At 37.4% G+C, this 16,434-nt stretch overlaps 2 protein-coding genes across 3 annotated transcripts; one reads left to right on the top strand and one right to left on the bottom strand.

The window, feature by feature from the left end:
- Window positions 1–731: 731 nt before the first annotated feature.
- On the top strand, window positions 732–8,829 carry LOC141912510 (tyrosine-protein phosphatase non-receptor type 7-like). The gene is made up of 13 exons (XM_074803754.1): window positions 732–808; window positions 2,116–2,239; window positions 2,856–3,012; window positions 3,335–3,436; window positions 4,032–4,246; window positions 4,577–4,660; window positions 4,734–4,833; window positions 4,915–4,993; window positions 5,116–5,192; window positions 5,360–5,497; window positions 5,575–5,694; window positions 6,210–6,490; window positions 6,796–8,829. Exons 3-13 carry the CDS (start codon window positions 2,890–2,892, stop codon window positions 6,908–6,910), a joined length of 1,434 nt encoding a protein of 477 aa, XP_074659855.1. The 5' UTR covers window positions 732–808; window positions 2,116–2,239; window positions 2,856–2,889; the 3' UTR covers window positions 6,911–8,829.
- A 307-nt stretch (window positions 8,830–9,136) lies between these two features.
- Window positions 9,137–16,143, bottom strand: LOC141912609 (chaperone Ric-8A-like). Of its 2 annotated transcripts, none has more exons than XM_074803904.1 (13): window positions 15,711–16,143; window positions 15,534–15,581; window positions 15,099–15,318; window positions 14,567–14,712; window positions 14,432–14,484; window positions 13,958–14,147; window positions 13,430–13,524; window positions 13,175–13,346; window positions 12,756–12,919; window positions 12,252–12,334; window positions 11,798–11,954; window positions 11,235–11,372; window positions 9,137–10,887 (listed from the first exon to the last, which is right to left on the bottom strand). In XM_074803904.1, the coding sequence occupies exons 1-13, from the start codon at window positions 15,789–15,791 to the stop codon at window positions 10,746–10,748; spliced, it is 1,689 nt and encodes a 562-aa protein (XP_074660005.1). In that variant the 5' UTR covers window positions 15,792–16,143; the 3' UTR covers window positions 9,137–10,745. The 2 variants fall into 2 exon arrangements, with proteins under 2 accessions (XP_074660005.1, XP_074660004.1); XM_074803903.1 differs by having other exon boundaries at window positions 11,235–11,354.
- Window positions 16,144–16,434: the final 291 nt, after the last annotated feature.

The raw sequence follows: 16,434 nt of genomic DNA, 5'->3' as shown, positions 1-16,434 counted from the left end.
GAGTTAAAGAGATACGCTAGCAAACCGGCATTCTCATAATGGCAAAAAAAATGTACCGGTACGATACCGGTACAGATGTTTCTCTTTTTCCAGTTTTCTTAAAGTCATTCATAAAAAGAAATTGCTTATTGACCTAGCTTCATGTTTCATGTTTCAATAATTTCTGATAAGTAACTGGAGTCCACACATTTTCACTGACACTGCTATTTGGCAGCACTTGACGGTAGAGGTTGATATGACACTTTCTGCGGCATGCGAGTAATAAAAAAGCGTTCAACAAACGTAGAATCTTTGAGCAGCTTTTTAATAGAGCTCAGTATTTTAAGCGATAATTTTGATTTACGCATTGGCGTTGAAAATCCTACGGCCACCTACCTGCACCCAAATCTTGCTTGTGTCCGTCATATTGACCTTGTTCTTACCGGCTAAACATTTTTGAAATAACTAAAACTTTTAGTTATTTTCCTTTGAGCTTTAAAAGCTGAAATTGAACTTCATGACTGCCTCAAAGGAGTGAATTTATGTGCACCGAAGTGGGACGACCAGGAAGCTCACCAAGTGCACGTTAAACCAGTCGGTTACGCTTTGTCGTTTCAGTAAATCATTCTGGCTTTTGACAAGCGGCACGCGAGTCGTTCGTTACGCTCTGTCGGTTCAGTATCTGATTTCACTTTTAAGTCTAATTACGTCGTGCGCTGCTAATTCTACAGAAATACAGCACAATAATAGATTGACTGATGAAAGGATGGGCTTTACTGAAAATAGTTCATAACAAAACACGATTATGAATATTACACATGTTTTATAGGTGATTATTACAATTAGAAATATAGCTGATTAGGTCGATGCTTGCTGGGTGTATTTGAATAATTGATTGACAGTCAATCAGAAGTGTTGATTGATTGATTTGGATTCGGTGACAGTGCAATGTGTTTGTTTTTTTATTTGTTGTTTTTGTAAATAGTTTGAATGCTCCCTGCGTTTCCCTCATCCTGTCATTCCTCCTACAAGTTTTTAAAGCCCAATACACGCGATATGGAAACACGGAAACATAAAGAAACGGAATCAAACAGGTTTTCGTCTCTCATTTGATCTCAGAAACATCATGACATTGTTTCCTAAAACAAATTTACTTATAAACACATAGAGTAATGCTTGAAAAAATGTTTTTGTTACCTATGTCGCGTGCGTTGGGCTTATAGATTCGCCCCACAGTACAACCCCTCTACACTAAGGCTTCTATAACTAGTGTAGATTCTATTCTAGGCCTAGATCTGAGATTCTCTAATAAATCTCTACTCCACTACCATCCTCCCTCGGCAAGGATTTGAACCTGATGGCATCGCTAGACTCAGTAGCCACAGTAAGACTCACACTAGGCCGGGTGCGCAGATTTGCCGCACCAATCAGATTGCCTGTTGTAGGCCTACAATCGGTGAGGCAAATTTCACAGATAAACTATAATGGAAAATCCTGCGTTAAAATAAAACAGGAGTTCTGATTGGCTGATAATGACATTGTCTAAGCTTCCTCAGTTTCCACTATGTGACCTCCTCCTTCGAGGAACCACTGTCTCCTCATCTAACCTCCTCAGTTTCCACTATGTGACCTCCTCCTTCGAGGAACCACTGTCTCCTCATCTAACCTCCTCAGTTTCCACTATGTGACCTCCTCCTTCAAGATACCACTGTCTCCTCATCTAACCTCCTCAGTTTCCACTATGTGACCTCCTCCTTCGAGGAACCACTGTCTCCTCATCTAACCTCCTCAGTTTCCACTATGTGACCTCCTCCTTCGAGGAACCACTGTCTCCTCATCTAACCTCCTCAGTTTCCACTATGTGACCTCCTCCTTCGAGGAACCACTGTCTCCTCATCTAACCTCCTCAGTTTCCACTATGTGACCTCCTCCTTCAAGGAACCACTGTCTCCTCATCTAACCTCCTCAGTTTCCACTATGTGACCTCCTCCTTCGAGGAACCACTGTCTCCTCATCTAACCTCCTCAGTTTCCACTATGTGACCTCCTCCTTCGAGGAACCACTGTCTCCTCATCTAACCTCCTCAGTTTCACCACAGCATTATATCTGAAATAGTCTCAATTTCTGTATTTCCAGATTGGGTTCTGCAGAAGTTGTATTTAGGATTAGGAGCAATGGATGTTGTAAGAATCTAGAAACTATTATTATATGATACGATTGACGAAGTGAAAATGTTACAAAACACCATGTAGTGAAACAGGTAGAGTAATGATACTTCAATACGCAGCCTCTGTCTATACCCCTCTATCAAATGACACATTTTGATTTGAAAATGCAGTACTAACTAACACGAGATCAGGCCAGTAGCACGGATGGTTTAGGGGGTTTTGTATGAAAAAAGCAAAATGATTAAGTTCCGCTTGTGTTTGATTTAAGAAAATTGTTACAATTAAATGAAATAGACTTATAACTATAACACTGTATAGATAGTTAGATGAGATAGTTAGATGATGTGTCAAACAGTTCCCCGATGAAATAAAAATGACTGCCCTGGTTGTGTAGCGGTAATCAATGGTGTATAACCAAGAGTAATCCCACAATAATTCAACCAAAGCAAGAACAGTTCCTGAATAGAAATGTATGTATTTGAGGGAGATTTCAGCTTATAATTATAAGTGATCATCAGGCGTACTGATGATGGCTGATGATGGCTAATAGTATTTAGCCGAAACATCCCTCATATATATATATATAGGCCTATATACATTTCTTTTCATGAACTGTTCATATTTTTGCTGAATTATTGCGTGATTCCTCTTGATTATTCATCGGATATTGTGTTTGTTGTCGATTGATTTAATGATGTATTATTTCAGGTGTTAAGAGGAGTCTCTAGCACACTGTACGGAGATGTATATAGATCATCATTATACTAATAATGATAAAGAGACAGTTGATCTCATCAGTGCTGTACGACGACCAGCCGCGTTTCTTAGAAATAATGAAATTAATCTAGAAACATCCAGTCAGAAGGTTAGTACCGAGCGGCAGCTGTTGGCGGGAATCGGTTGTATCAGTGTAGTGAAACTAGGATATAGCTTAAGTCAATGATGATGAAGACTTTATCCGACTTACGCATAAGTTGCTGAAAAGTTTTTTTGAGTTTATCTGTTGATAGTTGACATAGTGACAATTAAAAGCTCATTGTTACTACGGTACATATCGGTTATCTTGAACCAACTTTCCAGCAACCGGCCCCAAATAGAGATAAAGAAATGTAGATGACTTAAACGATGAAATAATCTTTATACAGAATTGTTGTATTAATATGTATGTATGTATGTTTATTTGACAGGTTGAACCAGTTCATACATATCGGTTAGGATTCCTGACTCCGTATATACCTTATATTATTGGTGGAATCGTTTTACTCAGTGTCATCATTATTCTAGCAATTGTGAGTATTATTCATTAGCAGTGAATTCAGTTTCAAGCTGAAAACGGTAACGAAAGTAAGGAATAGTACTGAAATTTCAGTTAAACCCTCACCTGAAACTGGGCCCAGTATCGTACAACCACCACATTGTTATAATATTGCCAGGCGCGTTGGAAGCAATGTTTTATTGCTGCGGCCAAATGCAGATTTTGGACAGATTCTCAATATTGCCGCGGTGAATTGACTTAATTTCTTCAAAAACGTGGTATTCAAAGAAAAAAAAATGTCATTCGGTAAATTATTGCCGCGGTTTTGGCCGCTGCAGTCGCTATGGTTCCAACGCCACTGATTGCTATAAGATTTCTATTAGATCTCAATTCTCTTGACTCTTCTACTAGACAGTAGACGGCGCTTGCGATCGAGTCAATGACCTGGGATTATTCCATGATATCTGCATGACAAAATATTTAGAAAAATTTTCCTACTCCATTTCACATAACGATGATCCGGCATCGCTTCAACTCCCCCGTAATTCACTCGCTGCCTCACACCCAAACACAGAACTTCTACTATAGGTCAGAGGCAATCGCACAATTTTCATGTTTACTCATTAAAGATTTGTTGCTGCGTGAAATATCACAAGAAAAAGAAAGTGAAAGAAATTGCACCGGTGAAACAGACGATATGTTTATACCCCGTGACGAAACCCGATATTTACAAGGTCACAAACGTACAGCCCGAATCGGACCCTCATTTTATCAGTCATAGCTGTATAACTAACGTACCTGCACAAACACCTCTACGCATTCGACCTAAAGGACTTCTAGAAAGGTATGCGATGAATAATACGTATAAGTACGCTGTGTCCCTCATCTTATGTATATAAAAACTATGTGAATTCCTATATTGTACAACATTCTTGGATGACATAATGATGAAAATGAATTATATACACTACACTTATTCTAACTCGGTACCGGTAAACTCTGAACAAAACCACTTCAGAGTCAGCGTGAAATTTATTAGAAATTATCTTAGGAAGCCTTCACATACCCTGGTTGTGAAATGAGTGAAATATTTACAGTCATCCCAACTGAGTTTGGGTACAGTCTGTTGTTTAATCTCTCACGCTGATTTATTGCATATTTATATTTGTTGTAGTCGTCGTGGTTCGAGTGCTTCATTAACTATAGACCTCACTTCCATGGTAGAACCGATAAAGAACGGATCTCCACCTAAAGAAAGGTTTGTAAGTTCCTCACTCTCCCCCGACCTGGTATCATTTTACTCACATATTTGTAAATGATGTTATTTTCAGTCCCTCCAGAGAATATTTACTATCAGCTGGTAACAGAATGTCGCGGAAACAACTACGAAAATGTCTAAAAAATGTAAAGGCTTTATGTGACGAGTTTTGGGTAGGTAATCGGTAGTGTCGTTTCTACCCGGTAGATGGCGTTGTATGAGGATATTTAAGTCCATTTCCATGAACATTTCAGGATATTCCGATGAATCACCCGGATAGGGTCGAAATACCTGGTTCTGGTATGAAGAATAGATATAAAACTATATTACCTAGTAAGTTTCATTTCTAATTACTGCAGAACTCAAATTATCTTAATCTTGTTTAAGAGTCAAATTTCTACTCGCAGCAACTGGAACTGGTTGCTGGAGATTGTATGAATTTTGTGTTATTTTAGATGAGCATTCTAGAGTGAAATTAGCAGAAATAGACAGTGATATAATGACTACATATATAAACGCTAACTTCATTAGGGTAAAGTATTCCATACTCAACTGCCGCAGTATCATTCAGCCTCAACTGCCGCAGTATCATTCAGCCTCAATGTGCATGTCAGGCAATAGTCAGGGATTAGTCATGTGGCCACCTTGTATATATATATAAACCCTAGTGAGGCTAATTGATGTCTATATTTGTTTTAGGGCTATGCAGGGGAACATAAGGCTTACATCGCTACACAAGGTCCTATGTCACACACCGTTATTGATTTCTGGAGACTGATCTGGCAGGAGAAAGTACCTTGTATCGTGATGATCACAAAACTGCAGGAAAAAAATAAAGTACGTTCGCATCTCAGAGACATTGGCCGGCTGCCTCTATCTAAACACGGAGTTCAATTATCTACTTATAATTTCAGCAAAAATGTGAAAACTATCTACCAGAACCGGGTGAACAATCGAAATTCGGAGATATAGAAGTTCGAATTTCATCGAGCACTCAAAAAGATGGTTATGAGATTAGGCAGCTAAGTGTAAAGGTATAACTACTAATTTCAGTCTTACCCTATGTTAGAATCCCTGAAATGTCCATTGCAATGTCCATTTTAATGACTGAATATTTCAACACACCCAACCCACTATCTGTTGCCACACATACTCCAGATCTAGGTACCTGATATCTTGAATTGTAGAAGTTTCCATCAAAATTGAGAGTAATCTGACATTGAATACTGATTTAATTGAAAATGAAATTCAGGTTATATATTCAGATTTTGAGAGTATTTTTGCTATTTTTTGGAGAAGTTAAGCTATTAAGAGAAAGTAACTACTTTCAAGTTGTGGTATCATACCCAGGTATGAAGACAATAGATGTTGATCCAATCTCTAAAAGAAGTCACTTCTATTTCTATTCTAATTCCTTCTGAACCGAGAAAGAATAAATGAACGATATATTTGTAATTAGTCTATATGAACTATATGTCTAGCTAAAGCTCATTAAATATACTCTTACACTATTTACGATGAAATCCCTTTATTTTCTTAATTCATGTAGTACTTAAATGAGGAACATACAGTTATGCATTACTGGTTTACGTCATGGCCCGACCACAAGACGCCCGACACGCCCAAACAGATATTGGATATGGTACACGATGTCGAGATAGAGCGTCATAGTTTAGAGACTCGATTAGCGAAAGGTCCGGTCGTCGTACATTGTAGCGCCGGTATAGGACGTACTGGTTGTTTTATAGCTATTAGTATCGGAGTTAAACAACTTAAAGAGGAACAGATGGTCGATGTACTCGGTATTGTGTGTCAAATGAGAATAGATCGGTGAGTTTTATACCTTACAATAATACGGGAAACTCGCTGTCTGAACTCGCTAACATTAAAACTGTTTTAAACATTTCATCGAATTCAACTAGATACAGAGTGATTCCAAATCAATTAGGGCTGTACCTAGCATTTGAACTTGGGGGGGGGGGGGGAGAAACCCGAAAAAGGGCAGTTAGTCCTATTGAATTTAACTATAATATTTGCAAAAAGGGCACTTTTCTAAAATTTCTAGGATAGAGGGAACTTTTATTAACCTAAATCAGCTAGTGTGATAGTAACGCACGTATTTATATTTATTTCAGGGGAGGAATGGTACAGAATAATGAACAGTATGAATTCGTACATCGCGCCCTGTGCACGTTTGAGAGAGAGCTTCCTATGATTTCGCCGAGTACCGATAACTGGTCACCATTTTAAACCGCGTCGACCCGCATCGTCGGGGGCGATGACGACTTACCCTTCCATGCAGCACACACACACACACAAATAAACATTGTGTGTAATATTAATTTAACGCGACGGCATTTGATAGAAATTAATGATTGTGCGCTTTATTCGTGAATTATTTCTAGTCTCCGCTCCTCTAGTCATCTGTTTACTGTATATTCATTATTGCGCAATCTCCAACGACGACGACGTCTGAATCTTTTATCTCTTCACGCGCGACCGATATTATTATATTTCTCTTTCGATGTTAAGTGGATGGATAGTTAGTACTCGCACCTAGAATTCTAGCAAGCAATATCCGAGGTTAGTTTTGATCGGCGTATGGACGACTCGCGCCGTGCGATCTTATCGAAAGTATCCTTACCCTTAACTGTTTTAATGTCTGTTGTTTATGGAAATTGTAAGTATTGTTTCTGTGTGGTTGGTGTCTGGCAGCTGATAGAGAGATCGCCGCGGGTTGTGTGTATTAAAAAACCATGAGCACAAAAATATTCTATATATATATATATATATAATATATATTATACATGTAAAATTATACATTTGTTAAAAACATTATATTTGTAAATAGCGAAAAGAAAAATAACAAGACATTTGTATTAATTATGATAGGCGCCGAAATACAAATGTGTAGTCGTTAAAGTGTGTCTAATTGTGCAATTAAAATGGACAGACGAATTTAGTTACTGAATCACTACATCCATCAACCAATTACTTCTAATACCTAATTCTAAATGCCAATCAAAAACATTTTAAGTGATGAAAATTTGGCGAAATGAACGCATCAAGAGAAATGTTAATGATTCGGCATTGTCTCGGGAATAATAAGTTCAGGGGTAGCATAGTTCCTACGGGTATCCCTGGTATATTTACAGCCCCACCCCCCCTCATGTGAGCAAGCCCTTGTTTATATCTCTATGGTTAGTAGTTCTACTGTGTGATTTAAACATCAGATTTAATTGTATCTAAGATCCACGTAAGGATTTTAACTAATTTGAAATTTCGATAAGCAAATAGCTGCAGATTCCCGAATCATCGGATCCCTACCGCGCCCAAAGAACTCGCAATTTGTTTTATAATTTATCTGAACACGGTTCAGAGCATTCATACCTACCTTAATGTGCTATTTGAATATAAAACAGGCATCGTGTATGCTGGTTTAATTGTTGTTAGTTAATCGTCCCCTCTTTGTCTCTCACCTTCCCTCGTCCCCACTGTATATAACGCATAAACCAATTAATCGTATGTTCAGTGTTTAAATAATCTGTGATAAGATTTTCACCCGGTGTTTTAACGCTTGATACACACACATACAAGTATGATGTTAGTTTCGAAGACAAATGGCTGTCTCCACGAGATCCCCCTATGACATCACGAGGTCTCTATATATTTTGTAATATACCGAGCCGTCATTGAAATGTAATTTAGCAATAAAACTAAAATCATTCGGTTTTATATTCACTCACTAGGGGGCAGTGTATCCGGGTAAAACTGCGTGCCCCCTCGAAATATACAACCTTGAACATTACGAAGGGGTCGTTCGTTAAGTATGTGCGTCCGCTTTCACACCGAGGAATGTTAAAAAATCTGCCACTTCCGTCTAGCTTAAAATAGCGTACGCGCGAAGAGAAGGGTTCGGGAACGTACTTCATGATTGGCCCCTAACATTTTATAGAAATAAAACATAATTATGCATTCTATAAAAACTCTAAACTCGCGCACAAGAGCTGAGAGTAAAAGAAAGATCCCTGAATTTCTGTTGTATTTATGCGTCGTTGTTATAGACACTGGACGTATGAGTTGGACTGTACTCAACGCTGTCCATTCAACATCGCCAACTATTTCATGTTTATGCAGTTTAGGAGTTGCACACATTACTGTCATATGTTACAATAGATATATCTAATGTTTGTGACTATATATAAATATATATATATATATATATGACATATATTTCTGTTAAAAATAAATAGTTGAAACAGTTTAAAAAAAAACTGAATTGTTTCTGATTTCATTTTGATGGATCTCACGAGAGGGATGAAAGAACTCCCCGAAAGATGGCCCGATTTCTTCCAAATGGTACAAAATACGGTATATTCTATTAAAATATTTATTACATGTACATGCATATTATAACATGTACATGTGTAGTACAACATGTACATGTTCAGTATAACATGTACATGTTCAATACACTGACATCAATTTACCTACAGCGATATAATATTTTACACAATATTCATTATGATATAATATTTGACATGATGAGTATTCAAGAAAATAAAAATGATTTCTTGTAAAACTTTCCAGGCAGTTACTTAAACATAATAATAAATTACATATGTAGCTGAAGGTTTCAAAATCATTCCCAAATCCACCCACCCGGGCTTTATGCAGTGGTGGTCATAAAATAACTAGACTTCAAAGATAATTGAAACGTCCAGAGCACGTCCCAGTGAAGTATGGATGATCATAAATTGGAAGAAGTGATGATAAGTAAAGCTGGGGCCAGTTGCTCAAAAGTTGGTTAAAGATAACCGGCCGTTATATACCATAGTAACAATGAAATTACAATTGTCACCATATCAACTATCCACTGTTTAACTCTAACCAACTTTTGATCAACCCAAGCCGGCCCTTGCTGGCCCATGCTGGTCGTTGAAGTTGACCTTTTTCTTGAAAGTGAATTAAGAGCATTCAATGTGAATAATGAGAACTATTTGTTCATGATTCTCTATTAACAATAATCAACAACAAGAATTTACAAATACTTATAGAATATCCGGCCGCGTGGATTAACGTGGATCCCGCGTGGATTAATGTGGATTAACATCGATGACGTACTGATATCATTATACAGTAGACTCCACTCAGGTCAGATCAGATCAACTCAGAGATAACTGTTCAACTCAGAGATAACCGTTCAACTCAGAGATAACCGTTCAACTCAGAGATAACCGTTTAACTCAGAGATAACCGTTCAACTCGAATGTTTTTTGGAAATATTTGTTGTGAGTGACAAGAAATATAAAACAACCAACTCAGATGTCACTCAAGTCGGACATATTTTTTACGGTCCCTGAGTGAAGTCTACTGAACAAATAAACAAATTCAGTCTATATCATCGAAAAAAGTAATAAGAAATTCTTTACATTTCATTTAAGAAATGAATGGAGTAATTCAAGAATTTTCGATAAACATGTGAATTGTAAACAATAGATACAATGCGGAGACTCTCGTGCGGTAAGCATGAAGTAGAATCTTATCCAGTCTATAAATGCAAAGTGACGACTAGAAGCTATAAAGCTCACGCATACATCGATAAAACCACATGTTTAAATCACATGTAACATGGATGACTATCTGCATACAAATACATGTATTTCACATGTTGATTAATACGTAGTAGATTGCATCGATTATGGGTGACATTTTACACAATTTTATATTTGACGATTGTTCTTCAGCCATGGCGATAAAAAACCAGAGAAGTTATACTTTCATTGTTGGATTCTTAAGAACTACGTAAGTATAGTGCATTGTTGTAACCGACCCCCCTCCCTCCTGAAATTATAAAATACAGACAACAAGATATTTCAGTTCGATCAGCGCAATTCAACCAGATATTTCTAGATGTTAGTTTCATTTGATTCGAACGATATTCTTAATAAAATTAATCAACATCGACAATAATTCAATAACAATAATATTTTGTGCCTGATGTGTCACTGTACATACCCGGTATGTATTACCCGGTATGTATTACTAATTATTACAAGCGGAAACTAGGATAGAGTTAAAAGGGTTAATCGGAATCTTGCTGCTGCTGCTGGTGATGATGCGGGTGTGTCGGAGGCTGATTGAAACGTTCAGTTAGTTGTAACACGCTCTCTATCGGTTGTGGTTTACCATCTGCACCGATACAACAAGGTTGTATTACGCCTCCCCTGAAAAAACATACAACACACAAATATATATCAATGAATGTAGACACAGAGAGTATAGTTACATCATTACACCGTATGACGGCCTAGGTTCACAAAAATATCTTACATTAGTTCAATTAGGTTTCTTCATTTATTCAGTTTATCTTAAATTGAGCTGATCGTTTTAGTGAAACTAGACGCACAGTGTTATTCTCAATTACAGGACCCACTTCCATTGTAGGCCTGTAGTGTGGGGTTCAAACCCCCCTCTCAAGTTTTACTCAGGTAAAATAAATTAAGGTAAAATTTCCAGAGTGAAATTCTAACTGAAAATTGGTGCGACTGGATCCACAGAATATAATACTAACGAGCAAAGTTTATCCATCATATTCGCCAATTGAACTGCTTCATATTCTTTCTGTTCATCAGACATTCCTTCAAGTGGATTCACAGGATCCGTTTCCCAACGACCAGTTATAGGATTTACCCTGCAATACAACATCGTACTCTCTATAAACAACATCTATATTCATCATCACTACTAAGGTCAACCTTTAACTATCTCCAGAATCCTAAGTTTTTAATGCTCGAAAGTATCGGACCAAAGAATTGTAGATAATCAAGAGTTAACTGTACTTTTAAGCTAATTTATAAAGAGACTTAGGTAATTCCACTTATAAAACTTAATCTAATCATAATGAAATCTTTTTCAATACTATGGTCAACAATTATCTGCAAAATCCTACGTTTTTCGCTAAAATTATTAATGCTTGATGCTTGCTAAAAGGATCGGACCAAAAATAGTAGAAAATCAAGAGTTAACTGTACTTTTAAGATTCGTAAAGTAGCTGCGTTAACTGGGTTTAGAATGAATAACACTTTTAAGTTAGTTTATGAAGAGACACTAGGTAGTGCCACTGATAAAACTTACATGTCTCTGAGTTGAGCGTATTCTTCTGTGTCCGATTCCTCGGAATCACTCGAATATTCCGCCAAATTACTACTACACGAACCTTCTAACAATAAACCCTTTCGAGCCAACAGACCAGCGCTGTTACCGTAACCAGTGTACTTTATCATACGAGCAACTAGAATATACATCAATTATTCAGGTTTTATTTACATCACTCGATAGATTATTTTAGTAAGCTTAACTTCACAGAGCTATTTCCGAGTTAAACCGATTCAATCAGTGGCCAGTTCTTCAAAAGTTGGTTATAGTTAACTAGCAGATAGCTGACTGTATCGTTATAGTATTTACAAGGTATTTATTGACTGGCTTAACTTAAACAACATAACATAAACAAACATATTTATCCGATGGCTCGGCCTGTAGCTGAATTGAGTCTAGTAGACTGAAGGCAGACCTGTACTCAAACACTTACCACTTTCTTTACAGAGGACAAACAGAAAATCAGCTGTGAATTCTTTAACTTCAGTGATTGGACTAGTTAACAGACGGCACAATCTGTGAAAAAATAAAAAACACTCCATCAACTTTCAATCACTGAATATAAACTATAGCAATGACCAGGTTGTATGCATAAATATCCTATAAACACTTAGGGCCAGTTCTCTAGACTGGCATTATCTTTAACTCAAGTTATTCCCACAGGTTTCAAGTTAATACCAGTCAATAAAACTGGCCTCTACTGATCACAGATTCATCAAACTACAGTAGACTTCATGATTCACTCCAATCTGAGGCAATCGGAGCAATGATAGATACTCATCATATCAAGTGCAGTCAGAAAATTTGAGGGATCCAGTAGTGGAAAGTGAGGGGTCCAGTGGAAAGTTAAGGGTCCAGTGGAAAGTGAGGGGTCCAGTGGAAAGCGAGGGGTCCACTGTAATAAATGAAACTCGTTTTATTCAGAATAATTTCTTACTTGTTACGTAAAGTGCTGCCCTCTTCCGGTAACGCTTTAACTTCACTTCTAAGCGGAGGTAAAACCTTCATACGACAGAATTTACGAATGTAACGATTCGCTCGACAAGCTTCGGCTAAACAATGCAGAATCGGAGTTAGATTCTCAATCAATGATGAACTCGGCTACAAATAAATACAAACAAATACTGATTACAATCTTCAACTCGCAATAGCAATTTACCAACAAGTATAATTCTTGCTTCACTGATATTTCAGATAGGATGCTTCTACTTCAGGTAAATAACTAGAAATTTTCCAGATGACTTATCGGCAATTTTGTGAAAAGTAAGAAGAGATCAGGGCCTTAACCAGTAGCACCAGTAGACTTGGTAGAAATTAGTGTTTGACATAATCTCTATATCGTGATTGAGAACTTACGCAATCGACGCGAATATAAAGAAATTCCAGCAGAATCATTACGGCTTCCATGTTTTTACCATCGTATTCGACGTCCTTATTGTTGGTCGCCGTAGAGATGCCTTCGTTTGCTACCGTCAATAATTCCTCGTAACAATCGCGAGGCATGTTCGTTAACAAATTCACCGTGTGACTAGAAAATACAACGACGAAGTATAAATATCTCAAACAACGATGTTGTAGAGTATTTGAATATTCAACTGATGTGTGTGTTACCTCTGTAAATCAATGCGTTTATCTGCGGTAACTGTATCTATGAGTAATAAATCATGTAAAACACTAACCAGTCGCATGAAATGAGCTTCTTCTTCCTAGAGATAGACAAATATAAATGTGTGATTGATCGATAAAAGTTGAAGGTGTCAGAACTGGCAATTAGAAGAATACACAGTGTACACGGTCATGAATCCAGTCAAATAGTGGTTGTGTAGCTGAAGACTAGTTTTAAGTTGTTAGATTGGCTATGAAACCAGGACTTGGGCCAGTTGCTCAAAGGTTGGTTAGAGTTAACCAGTGGATAGTTGACATAGTGACAATTAAAAGTTCATTGTTACTATATTATCTAACCAATGGTTATCTTCAACCAACTTTTGAGCAACTGACTCCAGGTCTAAATCTAAACTAAGCCCAGGGACCAGTTGTACAGTCATGGCTTAGAATTGAGACCAGTCTAAGATGATCTTAGTTCTATATGACCCGGATGATGAGGAATGAACAATGAGTTTAAGTTTGATGAATACTCACCGTATCGAGTTTATTAGGTTTAGTTTTATCGACGGATAGCGTCAGATTAAACAACACTTTTAAAACTTCCGAACATAAATCTGCGTCTTTGTCGTCCAACGGTTTCATCAGATCTTCAGCTTCACGAACGCACAAGTCTAATACTTCGATCAAATATGTTAAACCATGCAACTCAAAACGTAATTTAGGTCTGAAAATGAACATTATTTCAAAATAGAATTAAATAAATATTTGAACCAGTCAATTGCTCATCCATCTTTGAAATCATCTGTAGATCTTTCAATCATAAACTTGGTAGATTTAAGAATGTAGGTAAAAAAATCCCCAGTTCTTTAAAGTAGGTAAAAATGCCCCACATACAGAAGTTTTCAAAGCAAAAGATTATGAGTAAGAGAAATTGGAGTAATTCTACTGTATTTCGCAAACTCTTACTCAGTATTTAAGTCAAATATTTTGTTTAAGTTTATAGTTTACCTGATATCAGCGCAAAGAGCAGTCAGTAGAAACAATATCTTCATATCATAGAACTGAAGATTAAAAAAAAAAAAACAAAATCAGAATCGAGTAAAATGTAGGTGATTACCGAGACTAGGCTTACAGTTAGCTTACCTTTATTTCCCATTTCACGTCCGGATCTTTGTAAGTTTTTAAACGTTGTACAATTCCGTTAATACATTTACTCTGACTGCAATAACGCTGAGCTTTACGCGAATTATAGATTATATTACACAATCCATTTTGAGCTTCAATCATTACTGAAAATATCAATAACAATAAATATCATCATCAACCACTAGGTTCAGTGAGGTCAATTCTTTAGGAGTCGAATAAGTTAATTTTGTTTCCGGGTCACTTCTAACTCTTAACCAACTGTTCCACAGGGACTTGACACAAAAAGATTTTGACCCCAGTATCCAGGTACTATATAAAGACTTTTTATATATAGTACCTAGGATACTGGGGTCAAAATCCTTTTTGTGTCAAGTGCCTGTGAACTGTTCAACTGATTCTAGGGTCCACATTACTGAGTTTACTTTGACTCGAGACACAGATCCAAAGTTAATGTGAATTTTAATTTTGAATCAAGACCCGGAACTATAGTTGGCAGTTAAGATTTGAAGTTATAGCGAATCAAAAATACCTGATTGATCGGCGTTTTCTAATTTCGCTCCGTCGACTTCCTCCGAAGCGTAACACGAAATCGCTGAATGCTCGAGTAATAAATCTAGAATGTGATCGGTTGCTAGGCGATCCAGATCGGTTTTATCTCGGCTGATGATACGTATACATTCCAGACATAGAGCGTAACAGCTGTTAGAATGAGAGCCGCTGAGGAGAGCCGCGAGAGCTGAGAAAAATCTCTGTAAATATAGAAAGTTTTACGGAGAATGAGGAAGGGTGTGGTTTCAGTCTCCGTCTCCTATTGATCCTATCATCGGTAGAATTAAGAGTGAGACTTCTTCAGATGAATTTGCTAACCTTATAATACCTCGCATCACCGGGTTAACAAGGGATGAAAAATCTATATTATTTTTCTAAAAAAAAACGTACCTACAAATTATAGATACAAACATACCTCTTTTGAATCCCTGCTCATATCTGGGAATGTGAAAGTCTTTGCGTGCTTTAAACATAAAAAACAGTTAATCATAGAGAATATGGCATTTTAAAGACAAGTTAGACTGACAGGGATGATTGATGGGGTCGTTCTTCGATTTCTTCCGTTTAAAAACTCTTCTGAAGAAGTTCTTACCTTCGATATAAACTGTTTTAATCGAGAACACACTTCATTTTCTGGTGCCTCGACTAAACCTGATAAACTTTCCTCATCCATTCCTTCGATTAACTGATTAACAGTCGCGCAGATCTGTGAGTTATTTATTTTTTACGTCTCCTCTCAAATTCGATTTGTTTTGACAGCTGATACTGTAGAATGCGCAGCTTCACACGCGCTACGCTCCGGGTACAGCTACTGTAGAATGCACACACCGAGGTGCAGCGAGTTTCGTAAGCGCTCTGAGCAGCTACCGATCCTACGCTTTCGTTGTTTGATTTAGAACAAACTAAACAAACGGTGCATTCGTCTTGAAATGTTTTAGGATTGTTCTGGGTGGTTTCTTCGTGAAGAGAGGCTTCTAATTATGTAAAAGTGGAATCGTGCTTGTAACGGCCGCCATCTTGAAAGCAGGGACATACATTCAATTGTCGAATTGTGCGCCACCTGCCATTTGCAGTCAGAACTAAGTGACGGTAGAGACCGGCACCCGGTCCAATGAAGTCTGTAGACTGAGGAAACTGATAGATGGCGCATGAGTTTCTTGAGTTCACTCACCTTTTCTATATTGAATCTTTCCTATTGAATTTTTCAATCATTTTAGACCTCCTTGTTGGTCAGGAGAATAAAGTTAGATCTTATCCAATCTTTTCTACTCAGTTCCGTGCGATGAAGAAATGCAAGGACCATAAATAATTCCTTG

Source organism: Tubulanus polymorphus, chromosome 11, assembly GCF_964204645.1.
Source record: "Tubulanus polymorphus chromosome 11, tnTubPoly1.2, whole genome shotgun sequence".
NCBI lineage: Eukaryota > Metazoa > Nemertea > Palaeonemertea > Tubulaniformes > Tubulanidae > Tubulanus > Tubulanus polymorphus.
This window is presented reverse-complemented; position numbering and strand designations above follow the sequence as displayed.